The following is a 15,355-nucleotide window of genomic DNA, read 5'->3' as shown; positions in this document are numbered from 1 at the left end:
TGAGGACAGAATTCAACTTTTATTGAGCAACACTGTCATTCAAATTAATATAATTGTACACACATATATTCCACCAGCATGGAACCATAATATACACTAAGTGGATTAAAGGACCGCACCAGTGATTTTGCCCGTTAGCCTGAAATCTATAACATGTTTAAACTTGACATTTTTGCTCATCTTCAATATAATTTTTCCAAACTTTCTGTGGTGTATGAATGGAGATGTCTTTGTTAGCTGCAGACACAGAACATTTTAAGGCGGCTGTTTCCACCAAAAATTCATATTTGAAAATTAAGGGATTGTGATTGTATGTTGTGAAATCTTTTGTACTCCCGAAAGTGGTTTATTGCAATGTAAAATGTAGGTAAATTGTTGTAAATGGGCTAAACATTCAAAATAACTGGCAGGGTCCATTCAAACCAAAGCATTTTAGACAGACAACCTTATTCATATCATCCAGTCTTTGGTGGCATCTCCAGTGCCTTCCATATATTCCATATATATCAGTCTTCTTTAAACAAAGTATTGAAATTAAACTCTTGAAGTGCTACAGGGCGTGTTGGAGCAGGCTGTGGTACTGCTGGCAGGGCTGTAGTGTTAACAGTTTGAATACACTCATATTATCTGTGTTAGGTGAGGTGACATGAGACAGTCCAGTGAGATACACACTCAGTGTCCACTTCCTCAGCTCCAGCTGTAATACAGTTCAGGTCAACAGCTCTGTCATAAAATTCTACCTTTTAATGAAATTAATAATGTTCAGTTTTTGTTGGAGAATGTGTCAATTTAATTCTGTGTTTATTACAGAGGTTGTAGTTTGCAGAGGTCTACATTTTATTGAGAGGTGTTTCCAATTTTTTGTCCTCCTTGTTTATATACATGTGGAGGAGACAGAATAGTGGAAACAGCTCTCAATAAAATTCAGTCCAGTCCAACAGCAGCACTAACTATGAGCTCAGTGCCAAACATAGAAGTGAATGAACACCTCTATTACTGTGACAACAAGAAAAGCTGAGCATTATAGGCAGCAGGAAAGGAAAAACTTTATGGCACAACAGTTGGATTGTGCAGGTGGAGCTAATCAAGTGGCCACTGAGTGTGTATTTTGCCAGGTATTTTGATTAAGAGTAGATTTGCTCCTATTTTGGTCCAGGTACAATCACCTAAAATCACTGACTACTTCTTTCAGTATTTGGTATGGACATGGGTTGTGCTTACGCCACAACATCGATCTGTGTTGCCACGGCAACTCGTCCGAGTGATACAGCCACACAACTGTGAGTGACCGGACGTTCTAGATTTCAGTTCAGATTTATTTTTGTACTTTACTCAAAACGCTGGACATTGCATAGAGCTGTTGGTCAGTCGGTTATGTGGGCAAGTCCACGGGCAGAGGAGTCACAGCGCGGCGCCGTGACCGCCTCAGAGTGTCGCTGTGGCGCTGCTTCCACCTCGCTGGACAGGAAGGACTTTAGGAAGTGCTGAGACCAAGTCCACTCTGTGACGGCAGTTCATCCAAAACAAAAGCAAAAAGAGGATGAATTTTTGAAACCGTTGTAACCGGGGAATTCCATATAAAATCAACCAATTCAGAAAGAAATTCCCACCTGACCCCCTCAGAATCAGCTGATATTTTTGTACAATATCTTTTGCATATTCAGTGAAGACACGCAAAATTTTACATTCATATTATCAATATTTTCTGAGTTACAGCTGCTCAAAGTACATATGGGCAAGTCCAAATTTTGCGCTTTTGCTGCACCCAGTAATCATATGTACATTTTCTTTTCAGCGTGTGACACTTGTAAAGTTAAACCTTCTTTGAGTGGATTCAGGTGATTATTTTTAGTGTTAGCCTGGGGGAAGTCCACCTCAATGGCAGGAGGCTAACAATTAGTATTTGGAGCATCCAGCCAGTATCCAGCACTCAGTAACAACGAGAGGAAGAGAGCACCACAGTGAGATAATATAAAATGGGTGAACTATCCCTTTAATTTAATTTTACATTTTAATTAATTTACAAACTGCATCCATCTGGTGCACCACAATTAGAAGCAATGATGTATTTTTTTTTTTCTAAGCTTGTTTTCCATCATTATTTGACCCAAGTCTGATACACACACACACACACACACGGCCACATTACCTGTGTTGTGCTGACTGGGAGCAGAGTGGAGCATCACTGTCCAGGCCAGGAGGCTCGCAGGTTGAGCAGGATCAGAACATCGCAGGGCGCCAGGCGGAAAACGCCCAGCTCGTTCAGCGCCGACTGCGGAGAGGGATTCACCTCCACTCCTCCGCCTCTCCTCTCCTCCTCCGACTCCCTGAGGAGGTCCCTCAGCAGGAGGGCAGAGCCCACATTCAGACACAGGATGACACAGGCCTCTTTCACACTGCGGAGAGACAGATGGACGGACGGACGGAGAAAAGACAGAGAGGAAGATGGAAGTGAGGAACTCAAAACATTGACAGAAGATTGATTTATGTTCTTTCTCTAAACATCTCTAGGTATCTAAAATACTATCACACACACACACACACACACACACACACACACACGCACACACACACACACACACACACACTACTTTATACTATTTTAAATTATACCAGACACCAGACAGTGTGTTTTAAAGAATAAAATTACCAAAAAAAAAACTTCATAAATAAAGTTAATAAAAGTTACTAAAAGCCTGCCCACAGGCTTCTGGCTTTCAGAGGATTAAAAAGTGTGATAAATGCAGGAAACAAACGCAGAGAAACTCTTACTGCTTGAAGAAATTCTCTGGTCTCTTGCAGTAATGTCCGAACAGAGGGAACAGGTTTCTGGTCATGTCGAACTGCAGCTGAGCGGCGCCGCCCTCGTTGAAGTGATTAGACAGAATCACCTGACAAAGAAACACAAACAAACTAACTGAAACTGCATGGTTATATTTAATAATATTAATAATTTCATACACTTGATCATTATCTGAACATTTGTTCTTTATTTTTAACAGCTCACATTAGGGCTGGGAGATATGGACAAATCAAACATCACAATATATTTGACCAAATACGTTGATATCAATATTGTGATGATACTGTAGGGACAACTGTTGGTGCTTTCTTAAGATATTTAAACACAAGAAATGTTTGCTAAACAATAAATAAACATAAATAGTAATGATATAAAAATCATCAGTGGTGTGGATATGATGACCAGGCATGAAGAGGCAAATAATATAAAAGCTGGAACAGTCTAATAAGGTCAGAAAATTGACTTTTTTACTGTAATGTAGCCTTTAAATCCAAGAAAAGACATCACTTACAATATCTGAAATTCCTGAATCAAAAAAAAAAAAAAAAAAAAAAAAAAAAATTCCACAAATTTCCAGTTTTTTCCTGTTAATTTCTACTAATTCCCACATATTTCCATTAATTGTCATGGAAAGTTTCCAACTTTGAAAATTCCTGGAATTTTGCAAACCTAGCTCCAAATACCCTGAGTGGTGTAGCCTCAGTTTGAGGAGTGGGCTTTGACTAAATCTGCATGAATCACACACAGAGAGAGGCGTAGAGCGAGGCCAGCCTCTCACCTCCTGGTAAAGGAAACTGTCCAGTCGCTCTGCCAGGCCTTGCCAGGCCAGCTGGAACAGAGGAAGACTCAGCACCTGATGAAGGTACAACAACCTGTCCCGCACACAAAGCATCATGGGACATGCTGAACTGGACAGAGACATGATGGACTGGTCACACAGGGAGGGCAGGGATAACCACCTGGTGAGGAAACCGAGAGCATGAGAGGGAGAGAGGAGATAAACCAACGGTAACCAGTATTTCCAACACTGTGGGTCTCAACTCAAACTAAGCTCAGGAAAAGACACTCCCTCTTAGCTTAGCAGCAGTCCTGGATGCCTACAGGATCATGAAACTGCAATTTGATCCCACAGGCATTTAACAAGTGAGGTAGTCTAATTTTACTGATTTTAAACTCATTTCAAACTGCATTCAAACTGGCCCAAAAGGCATTGATTAGTTCATCTGACTCTGGTTAAGTGGGTAAAATTGTAAAATTCCCAGGAACTATGTCTGAAATCTTTTTAACCAAATTAAAAATAAAATAAAATTGGTTTATTTTAAAGTGTTCATGGACATTTTTTACTCCTACAGTCCCTGAGCCTCTGTTCTCACTACATGCCCCCCCTTTGGGAGGCCCTCCCACCTTGAAAACCTCTGCTGTATCACTTCAATTTGACTGTTGGTGAGTTACGGCTGTTTTTATGAAGGTGGTGAAGAGATCACTTCACTTTGCCCAACTTCAAGTCATTAAAACACACAAGTGCTGCTGCTTTTAGGAAAAGTAATGTGGAGGACTATTCTGGTGCTGGAAAACTGCTGTGAAGGAAGTCTAAAGTCTCTGAAAGTTCATTTTCATATCATAGTGGAATGAATGGAAACCAGTGGCTGGATAAAAGATAGGAAAGATATAGGAATTCTAAAATACAGTTGCTTGCTTTGGGAAAAGATTAGCAGAAACGAAGTCCACAAATTTCGTCGATGTTAAACATGCAGAATCACTGGTCTGGACCTTTAACTTCATCAAGCCAGATTTGTTGTCCAAACTGTCTTGGCTGTAAAGCACTTTTTAACAAAAACCAAGCAAGAGTTGGTGTCTGATCTGTTGTTTGTGAGGTGCCTCTTTACATTATCAAAATAGATCTGCTGTCCAATCGGCTTTGGTAACAAGGTGTTTTTTTTAACAGCTGGTGTCTGACCTGTCTTGGCAGTAGGGTTTTGCCTTTTCTCTGATTTCTCTCATGACAGCATCCAGCAGTCTTCCCATCATGTCTCCTCTCAGCCGGTCCAGCAGAGCCAGCAGACCTTCAAACAGTGAATCCTCCAGAGAGGCCAGGCGGCCCACCTCCATCAGCCCCAGAGCTCCCAGCACCTGCTCCTCGCCCAGCGACACTGCCATCTGCTGCAGCTGCAGGAAGAACTGGAGGGACAACCGACCAAACGGAGACGTTCAGAAACAATGTTAGTGTGTTGACCCCTTGTGACTGCCGTACCAGTTCGATGCATTATTATTGTTATTGTGTTTACACTCCATTCTGTCTGTTTGTTTGTAAGCAGGATATTTCAAAGTTATGGATGGTTCATTCCATATAAAACCAACCAATTCAGAAAAAAATCCACCTGAGCCCCTCGGAATCAGCCATTTTTTTCTACAATATATTTCCCATATTCAGTGAAGCCATGCGAAATTTTACATTCATACTATGAATATTTTCTGAACTACAGGTCCTCAAAGTATAGCGTTAATTCACTGAGCATGATCATGGTTGTAATTCCTTTGAAGAGTTAACAGAATCTCCAATTTCACATTTTGTGAGAGTCAAAATATGCCTATTTTACAAAATAACTTTAACACATGAGCCTGAACTCAAAATGTGGCTAAAAGTGAGAGCTTTCATCTGGCATAAGTTATTTTAATCAGCCGCCTGCCCCACATGGTGATATGATCCTTGAAAGTTTTCCCAAAATGCACTTTTTCAAGTTTTCTGTGATGAATTATCAAAAAACATATGACACCTCCAGGATACCAATGACTGTTTCTATTCCTCTGTGTCAAGGACATTAAAGTGGTCCAGTTTTGCTGTTGAAACTTTCATTTTTCCCTGAGATATTAATGCTAAAAGTTGGTTAGAGAAAAAAATGTGTTGAAGAAAAAAACAGATTTGGGTTTAAGGACCTGAAACTCAGAAAATATTTATAGGATGAATACAAAATTTTGCATGGCTTTACTGAATATGCAAAGGATATTGTAGAAAAAAAAATCAGCTGATTCTGAGGGGGTCTGGTGGGAGGCACTTGTTGATTTTCCATGGAACAACCCGGATGGATTTTCACTTTGTGGAAAGGTTAACGACGGGCCAAGAAAGAGCTGATTCAGTCTTCATGCTGATTGGTCAAAGGGTGGCACGGCGCTGGGTGTGGCCTATCACAACAAGGCTCACTTTACAAATACACTTAGCTTCCAGCCAAACTTCACATGAGACACATTTTTGTCTCAAACTGTTTGGACACTTACCACGTTGTCTCCCCAGTCTCCCAGGACAGTGGAAATATAGTTGGCAGCATTAAGGATGGCACAATAGCGGGCACCGAGCGGGCAGCGAGACTCCTCCTTCATCACCTGGAGAGACAGAAAACATCAACCACCCCTCTCTCCGCAGTCTTTATCGCTCGCCCTTTCTTGTTCCATCCGTCTTGTTTTCCTTCCCTCACTTCTTCCTTGCATCCCTTTCACAATTTGTCTCTCTGGGATCCTTGTTTGAGACTTTCTACGATCCACCCAGTGACACTGTGATGATTGTCACTGGTGACTATATTGAAGACTTTTGTGATTTTTATTAAGAGACATTTTGAACCATTATGATAGTAATTGTACTAAATTGAGTTACAAAGTCTTTTAACTTAGGCTACACAGGTTTGTTGATATGCAACACTTGTTAATACTATAAAAAAGATGTCACTATAAGCACTAACACCAATGTGGGCGTTTTGCACTTGAAATTGAATTTTAATATATTAAAAATTCAAATATGTTTAATGTATTTCATGTAGTAGTCCCAGATGGCTCGAGGTTGTGCCGCGAGGACTGACAGACCACCCAAGGACATTTTATGGCTTTCTGATATTCCTGTCCAGGACCTATGCTGTGCTTTTTGTGTGAATGCATTAAGAGAGGAGAACCAAGTGCCTGCGTGAAGAACTGGAGGATCCTAGGTGGGATCATGACCAGAGTGTGACTTTCTGGCGGTCCTTACCTGGGTGAGTCGGATACGGAAGTCATCGATCAGCTCCCTCTGCAGCTCCAGAAACTTCAGCTGGGCTCGGGGACAGGGCAGCGACCGATAGCGCTCTGGTGGACGAAATGCAGCAAGATTACAAACGCTAGTGATGTGTCGTTTGTGGACGAGTTGGATGTTTGAGCCGGTTCCTCAAACCAACTCACATATATGAAGAGCATTTTAATTTATTTGTTTTTTGGGAAAACACCCCATGGGCTAGATATGACCCTATGATGTTTGCTTGGTTCAGTAATAAATATTTAAGGCCAAATCTAGCAAGAACAGTGAGCCATGTGAGATGGGTTTAAAAAATTATTTTAAAAAGATTAAAATTTGAAAAACTGACTCGTGTGTGGGGTAGTGAGGGGCGATATGGACTAAAAATTTTATCACGATAATTTCTGGCATTTATTGCGATAACGATAAAAGTGACGATAAAAAATATAAAACAATTCAACTCCATCTTTTTGACTACAAATCTATCACCGCATTCAGTCTTGAGAACCCCACAAATACTGCTCAAAAATAATACTTACTGTAGTCAAATACGCTACTAAACTATACCAATTAAGTTTAAGTAGTACACCTGTACTGCATCCTTTGTAATCACCGCTTTTTTGCAAACTTTGCATATGACAGATGTTTGCTCCACGTCAGACTTACTGTAGCCAAACCAGTTCCAGATAATCGAGCTGGAGCCTCGTTTAGCAACGAGCTCTTCGCTATCAGCCCCGCCTTCCGCCATGCTTGTTATTGTGCTACACGTGTGAGCTGCCGGCTGCCAGCGGCGAGTGCGTTGCGCACGTAATTACGTCATCAACAGGAGTTTATCGTTATTATCGCGAGATGACATATTCTTACCGTGGGGAATTTTTTTGACGATATATCGCAAACGATAACATATCGCCCATCCCTAGTGTGGGGGTCACGGCAATTCAACTTTTTGGACATTGAAACTCATGGAATGGAAGAATTTTACATTTGAAAGATTTAGAGTCAAGTGTATTGCCTGCTGCTGAAGAATTAATAGTGTATGTGTGTGTGTGTGTGTGTGTGTGTGTGAAAATCATCTGTGGATGTACGCCTGTCTTTAAACATTTTTCTTGAGTTAGCTTTGTTTTAGATTTATATTTAAATACTTTAGTTAAATTAGTCATTTTTTATCAATATGCCCATAAGACTCCATTTAACAGTTTAAGAGATAGATGTGCAGAAACATCAATCCTGGGTCAAAATATTGTTAAATTTGACTGATTTTTAATAACTGGAAATCTACTGAATGAAGAGGCCGGCTCTTACTGGAGAGCTAAGCCAAATTATGCAACTCGCTGACAAGAGCCAGGATTTCCATCACCAACACATTCCAGCACGCAGGCTCGCTTTCAAAGCAGTCAGTGATTTTTTTTAAGCGGTCACATATTTGTATTACTAAACAATCAGTGCGAGTACAGCTGATCAATCTGCCGGCGACAGTTGTCAGTTCAGATGGTGAAATCAACCATCGCCGGCTCAGAGTGAGAAGATCTCAGCCCGGTCCAAGGATGCCGAGCCATATTCTTCTCCAGACCCTCCTGTGAGGACTGCCGGCCAAGATTTGAGTTTCACTGGATTTCTTTGAATAGGCAGTCATTTTACTGTGGTTACGCAGAGTGGCAGGACAAATTTGCATTTCACCACAAACTGGTTGTCAGATGAGAGACTTACACACTTGATGGTTGATAGAAACTGAAAAGAATTAAATCCCCTAAAGGAGAATTTCATTTTCCCCCCTTTTTGTGGTATACTTTATTACAACTGTGACTTGAATTACAGCTGTGGAAAACATGTGATAATTAATTCCAGTGTACTGACAGATGGGCACAGAGAGAAGGGTGAAGGGAATAACAAAGACAAACAAGATTTATAGAAGGAACAAGAAAAACAAAATTAAAAACTGAAGAAGGCAACTGAAAAGGGCATTTAAGAATGAAAAACACAACCCCTCTACACTATACACATGACAAAACAAAAATATGTTTATGGAATTTGTTTGGTTTTCTGCTTCCTGCTTTTTGCCTTCTGACGCCATTATGTATGAAAATACTGCATGAAAGATACACCAAAACTTTGCTTTGGTGGTGCATTACAACCTTTTGTTTTAGAGTTATGGATTTTTAAACAATCTGTATAATAGTGTTATTATTAGTTGTATTCTTTTATTGTCATGATTATTGTTAGTTTCAATTCAACCCCTGCTGGCTGGTTTTGTTTGTGCTGTCTGACTGAGCTGAATTGTTTATTGTTGCGTACTATATTTTATCTATGTTGTTAACAGCACTGTACTGTACTATACACTGGGGAAAAAAGTGTAAACGCTGATATCCATTATGCTTGAGATGAGGAGCCTTACCAGTGATGACCAGCAGCAAAGTCATGAAAGTTTCAGCACAGTCTGGAGCCTTGAGCTCATCCACGTCACTGATGTCTCGGTACTGAGAGCTCCACGCTCCCTCAGCCGACAGGATGGCATCCACCTTCTCCACTGCCACTGGACACACAGCAAGCAGTCAGCTAAACAGCACACTTTACTATAAACACAAGTGATACACACTCTGTGGCCACTTTACCAGCTCCACCTGTACAATCTAATCCCTTACAACTGTTGTGCCATAAAGTTTCCTTTCCTGCTGCCTATAATGCTCAGATTGTCTTGTTGTCACAGTAACAGAGTTGTTCATTCACTTCTATGTTTGGCATTGAGCTCATAGTTAGTGCTGCTGTTGGACTGGACTGCATTTCACTGAGAGCTGTTTCCACTATTCTGTCCCCCTCATGTGTATAAATAGGGGAGGACAAAATATTAGAAACACCTCTCAATATAATGTAGTCCAGTACAAGACCTCTGCAAACTACAACCTCAATAATAAACATGAAATTAAATTGACACACTCTCCACAATGTCAACACAAACTGAACATTATAAACTTTGTTAAAAGGTAGAATTGATGGCAGAGCTGCTGACCTGAACTGCATCAGACTGGACAGGTGGAGCTGAGAAAGTGGACACTGAGTGTGTACATACATACACACATACATTCATCCACAATCACTTGGATTGTCACACAGACTTGGGGATTTGATTTGGTTGGCTGTACTGAAATAACCAGTTTCAGTACCCAGACCAAGCAGATAGGCGCATGCAAGCTACAGCAACAACCTCTCCAGGCTACACAGGCACCACAGACCCCTATTGTGTAGCTACTGCAGCATCTGGATGCAGAGCCATAAAACTGGCACACACACACACACACAGACACACACACACACACACACAGCTGCAGGATGAGGGTGTGCCAGCTTACTCTTCTTCTCCACAGTGAGCCACTTCTGCAGTGTGGCGTCCTCCACCAGGAGGTGCAGCAGGCCGGGCAGGGCTGCAGGATACAGCTGGCTGCTCCTCAGCTCCTTCTCAAACTGCAGCACCTCCTCCACCAGATGGCAGAAAAGAGAGTCGTCATACAGCAGCCTGGGAGCATCGCTGGCCACCTTCTCCTGGACCAGAGACAGCAGCCCTCGACACAGCTCTACCTGCTCACACACACACACACACACAAACACACACACCCACACATACACACAATAATTAGAGTGTAAGTACAGCAAAGGGCTTCTTCAGTGCATTCATCTACTGCCACAGGAACACAATGTTCTTCAGTTATCTCTCTTTTTGTAGCCTGGCTGCTATATATTAACACAAAATTTGAGCACAGCACCATTTAGGGACATATAGGGATACATCAGCTTTTTGCATCTTTTACACTTTTATAATAAGAGGAAGAATATGCAGAGGAAATGTATGCATAAACAGGCATGGTGAGAAACGTGCTTTACAGTAACAGTTTATATAGCACACAACACATCACTGATTTCAGTCTGGTGTGCCAAACCGGACAAAATACTGCATATTCTGGTCACTCACATGAAAAACTGGAGCAAATATGCTGGCCTGGTGCAATCAGAGAGACATGCCTGTATAGACTTATTAGAGTATGGTTCTGTAGGACCCGGGAACAGTCCAGTGCAGAGCTATACAGAACAGAGCATCTCACCCTGGCGTTGATGTTGGCTCCGGCACGGTCCAGAATAGGTTGGATTTTCTCGTCCATGAAGGCTGAGCTGTTCCCCATCCACATTAGGACCTGCGTGAGGTACCACTCTGGCTGAAAAACACAGAGAGAAACGATATGAAACTATGTGATGATCAGCACTGCATTAATACAATAACTAATATGAATATTTTAATTTAGGAGCAAGTTTACCACAGGATTTAAGGATTAAATTCTAATTTAAACTGAGATTAACACAAACAAATAGCTAGACTGATCGCTGTCAGTGGGAAAATTTACTTCGGTTGTTGACTTAAAGGGACAGTTTGTACATTCTAACAAATCTGATACTTTTTCACTTTGGAGGACCAGTGAAGAGAATATTACAGTAGTCCAATCTGCTAGAGATAAATGCACGGACTAGTTTTTCAGCATCTTGTTAGGATAGGAACGGCTTTACCTTTGCAATATTCCTTCAATGAAAGAAAGCTGCTTTGGTCCAATTATTTATGTGGGTTTTTTCAAGTCTGAATCAAGGATAACGCGACGGGAATTAATTGAAGACTTAATAGAGGATAACAGGATGACATTTAGCAAAGGGCCTGAGCCAAACTCAAACCTGTGCCAGTGCAATAAAAATATGTGGGATGCACTCTACCAGGTGAGCCACCTGTAGTAGAGGTTTAAGCCCTGGATTATTGTGTGCATGTGTGTGTTTGTGTAAAGAGTTGGTCTGCTTGTTAAGATAAAGAGGTGTATTCACCTTCTCTGAGGCAGTTTGTCTCTCTGTTACTATGAGGTGTGTGTGTGTGTGTGTGTGTGTGTGTGTGTGTGTGTGTGTGTTACCTTGCTGAGGGAGTTGGTCTGTCTGTTGCCTGTGAAGTGGTATCTGAATCTCTTACTGAGAGGCAGCAGCATGATCTGGATGGGCAGGCAAAGGGGTGGGGAGAGGGTGAGGGGCTGGCCTGCGGGGGCGCCTGCATGAGAGGCCGACGCCCTCTGAGATATGAGGTCATCGCTGGTGGAGCAAGTTAAAGAAACCAAAAGAGCAATACTTGCACTAACGAAACCCAGATAAAAGCAGAAAGAGTTATGTTGCCTGAAACCGAGTCCACTCTTGGAAACAGTGGTGATCTTAAAAGTGGTGTTTTGGGATATTTCTCTCGATAAAGTAGTGCCATCTTGCAGTCGGTATGATTTGGAGAAGTCTGGAAGTCCTTCTCCGTAGCCCTCCTCTAAACGGTAAATTTTTGTTCAAGGTGTGAGAGGTATTTCTCCCAACTTGTGAAGGATGTTCCTCTTTAACACTGAGTGATTCATTGTTTAGCTGGATTTGCATCAAGCTACGTTCGTCCAATATATATTGCAGAATTCCACAATTATTAATCACATAACCATGATGTATAATTATCAATGATTAACTGTGTGGCCCTCTATGACTAGCAAGTAAAATGTTTATTTATGACTGCCACTCTTGGATCAGTGTAATGCTGAAAGTGGTGAGGCACATCACCCACCGTGTTTATTCAAAATCTGATCAGTGGTGTCACAAGCGGTGGATGGAAGTATGATGGAAAATCAATATACACATATAACACAAGATAAAAACATCATACAACTGAATGTAGATGTGTTTAAGTCCAAACTGAAGGATACGAGGTCTGCAGGGCCAGCAGCTGTGTGGCCAGCAGCTCCAGCTGGCTGCTGATCTCCTGGGAGTTGGCAGGGGGCGCCAGAGACTGAGTGGGAGGGGAGATGAAGGGCCACTGAAGGAGAGTCAGCACCTCCTCGAAATCACTAAATGAGGATAAAAAAAAACAAGGAGGAATCAGCGGTGAAGAATGTGAAGGTGTGATGAAGAATGATTTGTTGTGTGTGTGTGTGTGTGTGTGTGTGTGTTGGGGGGGTTCAGTTATAAATGGTGATTTTCATATCACCATGCTGACCCTGCAACAATATTCTGTTCTCAATTTCAGTCGAATCAAATAAATAAGTTGGTAACACTTTACAATAACAGTACAACAATTAATGTTAGTTAATGCCGTAATAAACATTAAGTACTAATCATGTACTAATGCTGTTCATGCTAAGGTATTAATTTATATGTTATTTAAGGGTTATTGTATATATTATTAACATTAGTAAATGCCATAATAATCATTAACTAACAGTTAATTATCCATTACAGCATTAACTAATGTCAACTAACGTTAATTGCTGTACTCTTATTGTAAAGTGTTACCAATAAGTTTAATAATTAACTTAAAAAATCAGTTAAATTACAAAACATTAACTGCATCAAAATCTGAATCATACAGAAATTACATTTCTATCATATATTACATCTTTATTATTACTGTTTTATTTTTAGATTTTTTATTATGTTTTTAATTTTTATTTAAATTTTATTTTAGGCTACTTATTTAATTTGTTAATTATTTATACATTAAATACTGCTCAATTAAAAAAAGTCCTTAACTTTGTCCAAAAATCACTAAATATTAAATACAGAATGAAAATACTTAGAAAACTGCAATAACTACATAATTGTAAGACATATGGAATTGGCAAACAAGTATCATGAATCCCATCGTATGGAAGATTATTGTGACGTGTGTGTGTGTGTGTGTGTGTGTGTGTGTGCATAACATGATGGACCTGGCCAGTCGGTCTTTGATGATCTTGTGCCAGAAGACGAGTGTCTCTGAGAGGAAGGCCTTGAGGTGGGAGCATCCAGACTGCTGCAGCTGAGCGTCCAGAGCAGCCATGCTGTCCACGGCTCTGATGGCCTCCCACACGCTGTTGGTCATCAGACACTGCTGCACCAGCGCACTGCCAACACACACACACACACACACACACACACACACACACAACTCATGAAGCTCACACTGCCACCCGGGACAGGCATGTTCAGGTTTTCTGACATACCACCACGCACCCTAGCAACCATCCACAACACCATAGCAACACTCTAGCATCCACATAGCAACACCCCAGCAACGATTTCTCTGTGTCTTTTATATCTGTGTTTTCATCCCCTGATCTCGGCCTACCTGAGTTCCTCAATGTGTTGAAGGCACTGCAGGTATTTCAGGTGTCTCTCTATAGTGTCAACATGGCCGAGCGTCTGTCCGAGCCTGTCCATCCACGGCTGGGCTTCCTGTAAGTGCTGCAAAACAAAACAAAACAAAACAAAACAACAACTCAAGACAAGGTGTATTTCTTTATGCACCTGTGCCTGGTTTCAACAGTGACTTCGGCTCCTGTTCTCTCTGTCTCTCTCTCTCAGGTGTGTCTACCTGTTGCAGGGTGCTGGACAGCTCTCTCTCTCTCTGCAGCAGGTTCTCCACAGAACATCTGGCCTCCTCGGCGGCGGACAGAGCTGCAGACACTTTGAGCGGCACAGAGCTGGAGATCATCATGACCTGAACGACACAGAACATGCAGCAGCTGTCGGTGTTTCACACAGCAATAATACATTTACTAAATGAACCATAAGCCAACAAGCAGAAAGACATGGAAGTAGACGGTGAAAGTGGTGCCACATGTTAATGCGCATGGTGTTACTGTCACATTGGGTTACTTTAGCTTGCAGAGAAAACCTACTTAGCCTGGCAGACATTTGCATGTTACTTCAGGCTTGTGTGGTGTGTTGCTGTGTAAAACAAAAGCTAGGGTTATATATTATGCACAAAACAGCCAGAAAATGCCTCTCCTAATGTTTCCTGATTATTAAAAAGGTCTTAGGTCATCTTTATATTAGAAAATAAGCAAGAAAACACTGTTTTTTGTGCAGAATGCGGCGTCCCATGATTTCCATACAATTTAATGCATTTTTCCCTCAGTAAGTATTATTCATCTCCTCTAAACTAAGCCTATATATATATTATTATCTATAAACTCACATCTTACACCAGTTACATGCAAGTAATGTTAATTCTGGTTAGCTAAAAACTTACCTGCTCCTCCAGCTGCTTGTTCTCCTCTCTCATTTTCTCCAGCATGTCGCCGACTTTCCTCAGAGATTTCACGTCGTTTCCGACCTCCGTCTTCAGGAAATCCACCACACAGTCGTGTAGCTCCCCTGAATTTTCTGAAACCATGTCGGTGTCGGGGCTGTTGGTGGAAGAAGGGCTTGATAAATCCTCTCCCGGTTTCTCCGCGGACTCTTCGCCTGTGGGCGCCGCCATGTTTGTTTTGCACTCGTCCACGTCAACAGACATCCGCAGCACAGCGCCCCCTCCTCGGCCTCTGGTCATGGCTGGTATTACACCGGTCCGAGTCAACGCGTGTAGACTGTGTGTGTGTGTGTGTGTGTGTGTGTGTGTGTGTGTGAAATCACAACTCCCTCAATTCATGACCGATTTTAAAGTGGTTTGTTTTGTTACAAATGTCAGATGTTTATTTCTGGTGATAAATGTATTGTTT

The 15,355-nt window shown here is 41.5% G+C and overlaps 1 protein-coding gene across 1 annotated transcript; it reads right to left on the bottom strand.

Annotated features, from left to right (window-relative positions):
* rint1 (RAD50 interactor 1) lies at positions 1–15,138 on the bottom strand. Its single transcript, XM_030066259.1, has 16 exons — positions 14,887–15,138; positions 14,227–14,352; positions 13,981–14,096; positions 13,583–13,756; positions 12,581–12,721; positions 11,771–11,942; positions 10,928–11,038; positions 10,181–10,406; positions 9,229–9,366; positions 6,816–6,910; positions 6,077–6,181; positions 4,761–4,981; positions 3,582–3,762; positions 2,773–2,891; positions 2,150–2,396; positions 1–1,501 (listed from the first exon to the last, which is right to left on the bottom strand). The coding sequence occupies exons 1-15, from the start codon at positions 15,115–15,117 to the stop codon at positions 2,183–2,185; spliced, it is 2,370 nt and encodes a 789-aa protein (XP_029922119.1). The 5' UTR covers positions 15,118–15,138; the 3' UTR covers positions 1–1,501; positions 2,150–2,182.
* Positions 15,139–15,355: the final 217 nt, after the last annotated feature.

The sequence above is a fragment of the Myripristis murdjan genome, chromosome 13 (genome assembly GCF_902150065.1).
Source record: "Myripristis murdjan chromosome 13, fMyrMur1.1, whole genome shotgun sequence".
Lineage (NCBI taxonomy): Eukaryota > Metazoa > Chordata > Actinopteri > Holocentriformes > Holocentridae > Myripristis > Myripristis murdjan.
This window is presented reverse-complemented; position numbering and strand designations above follow the sequence as displayed.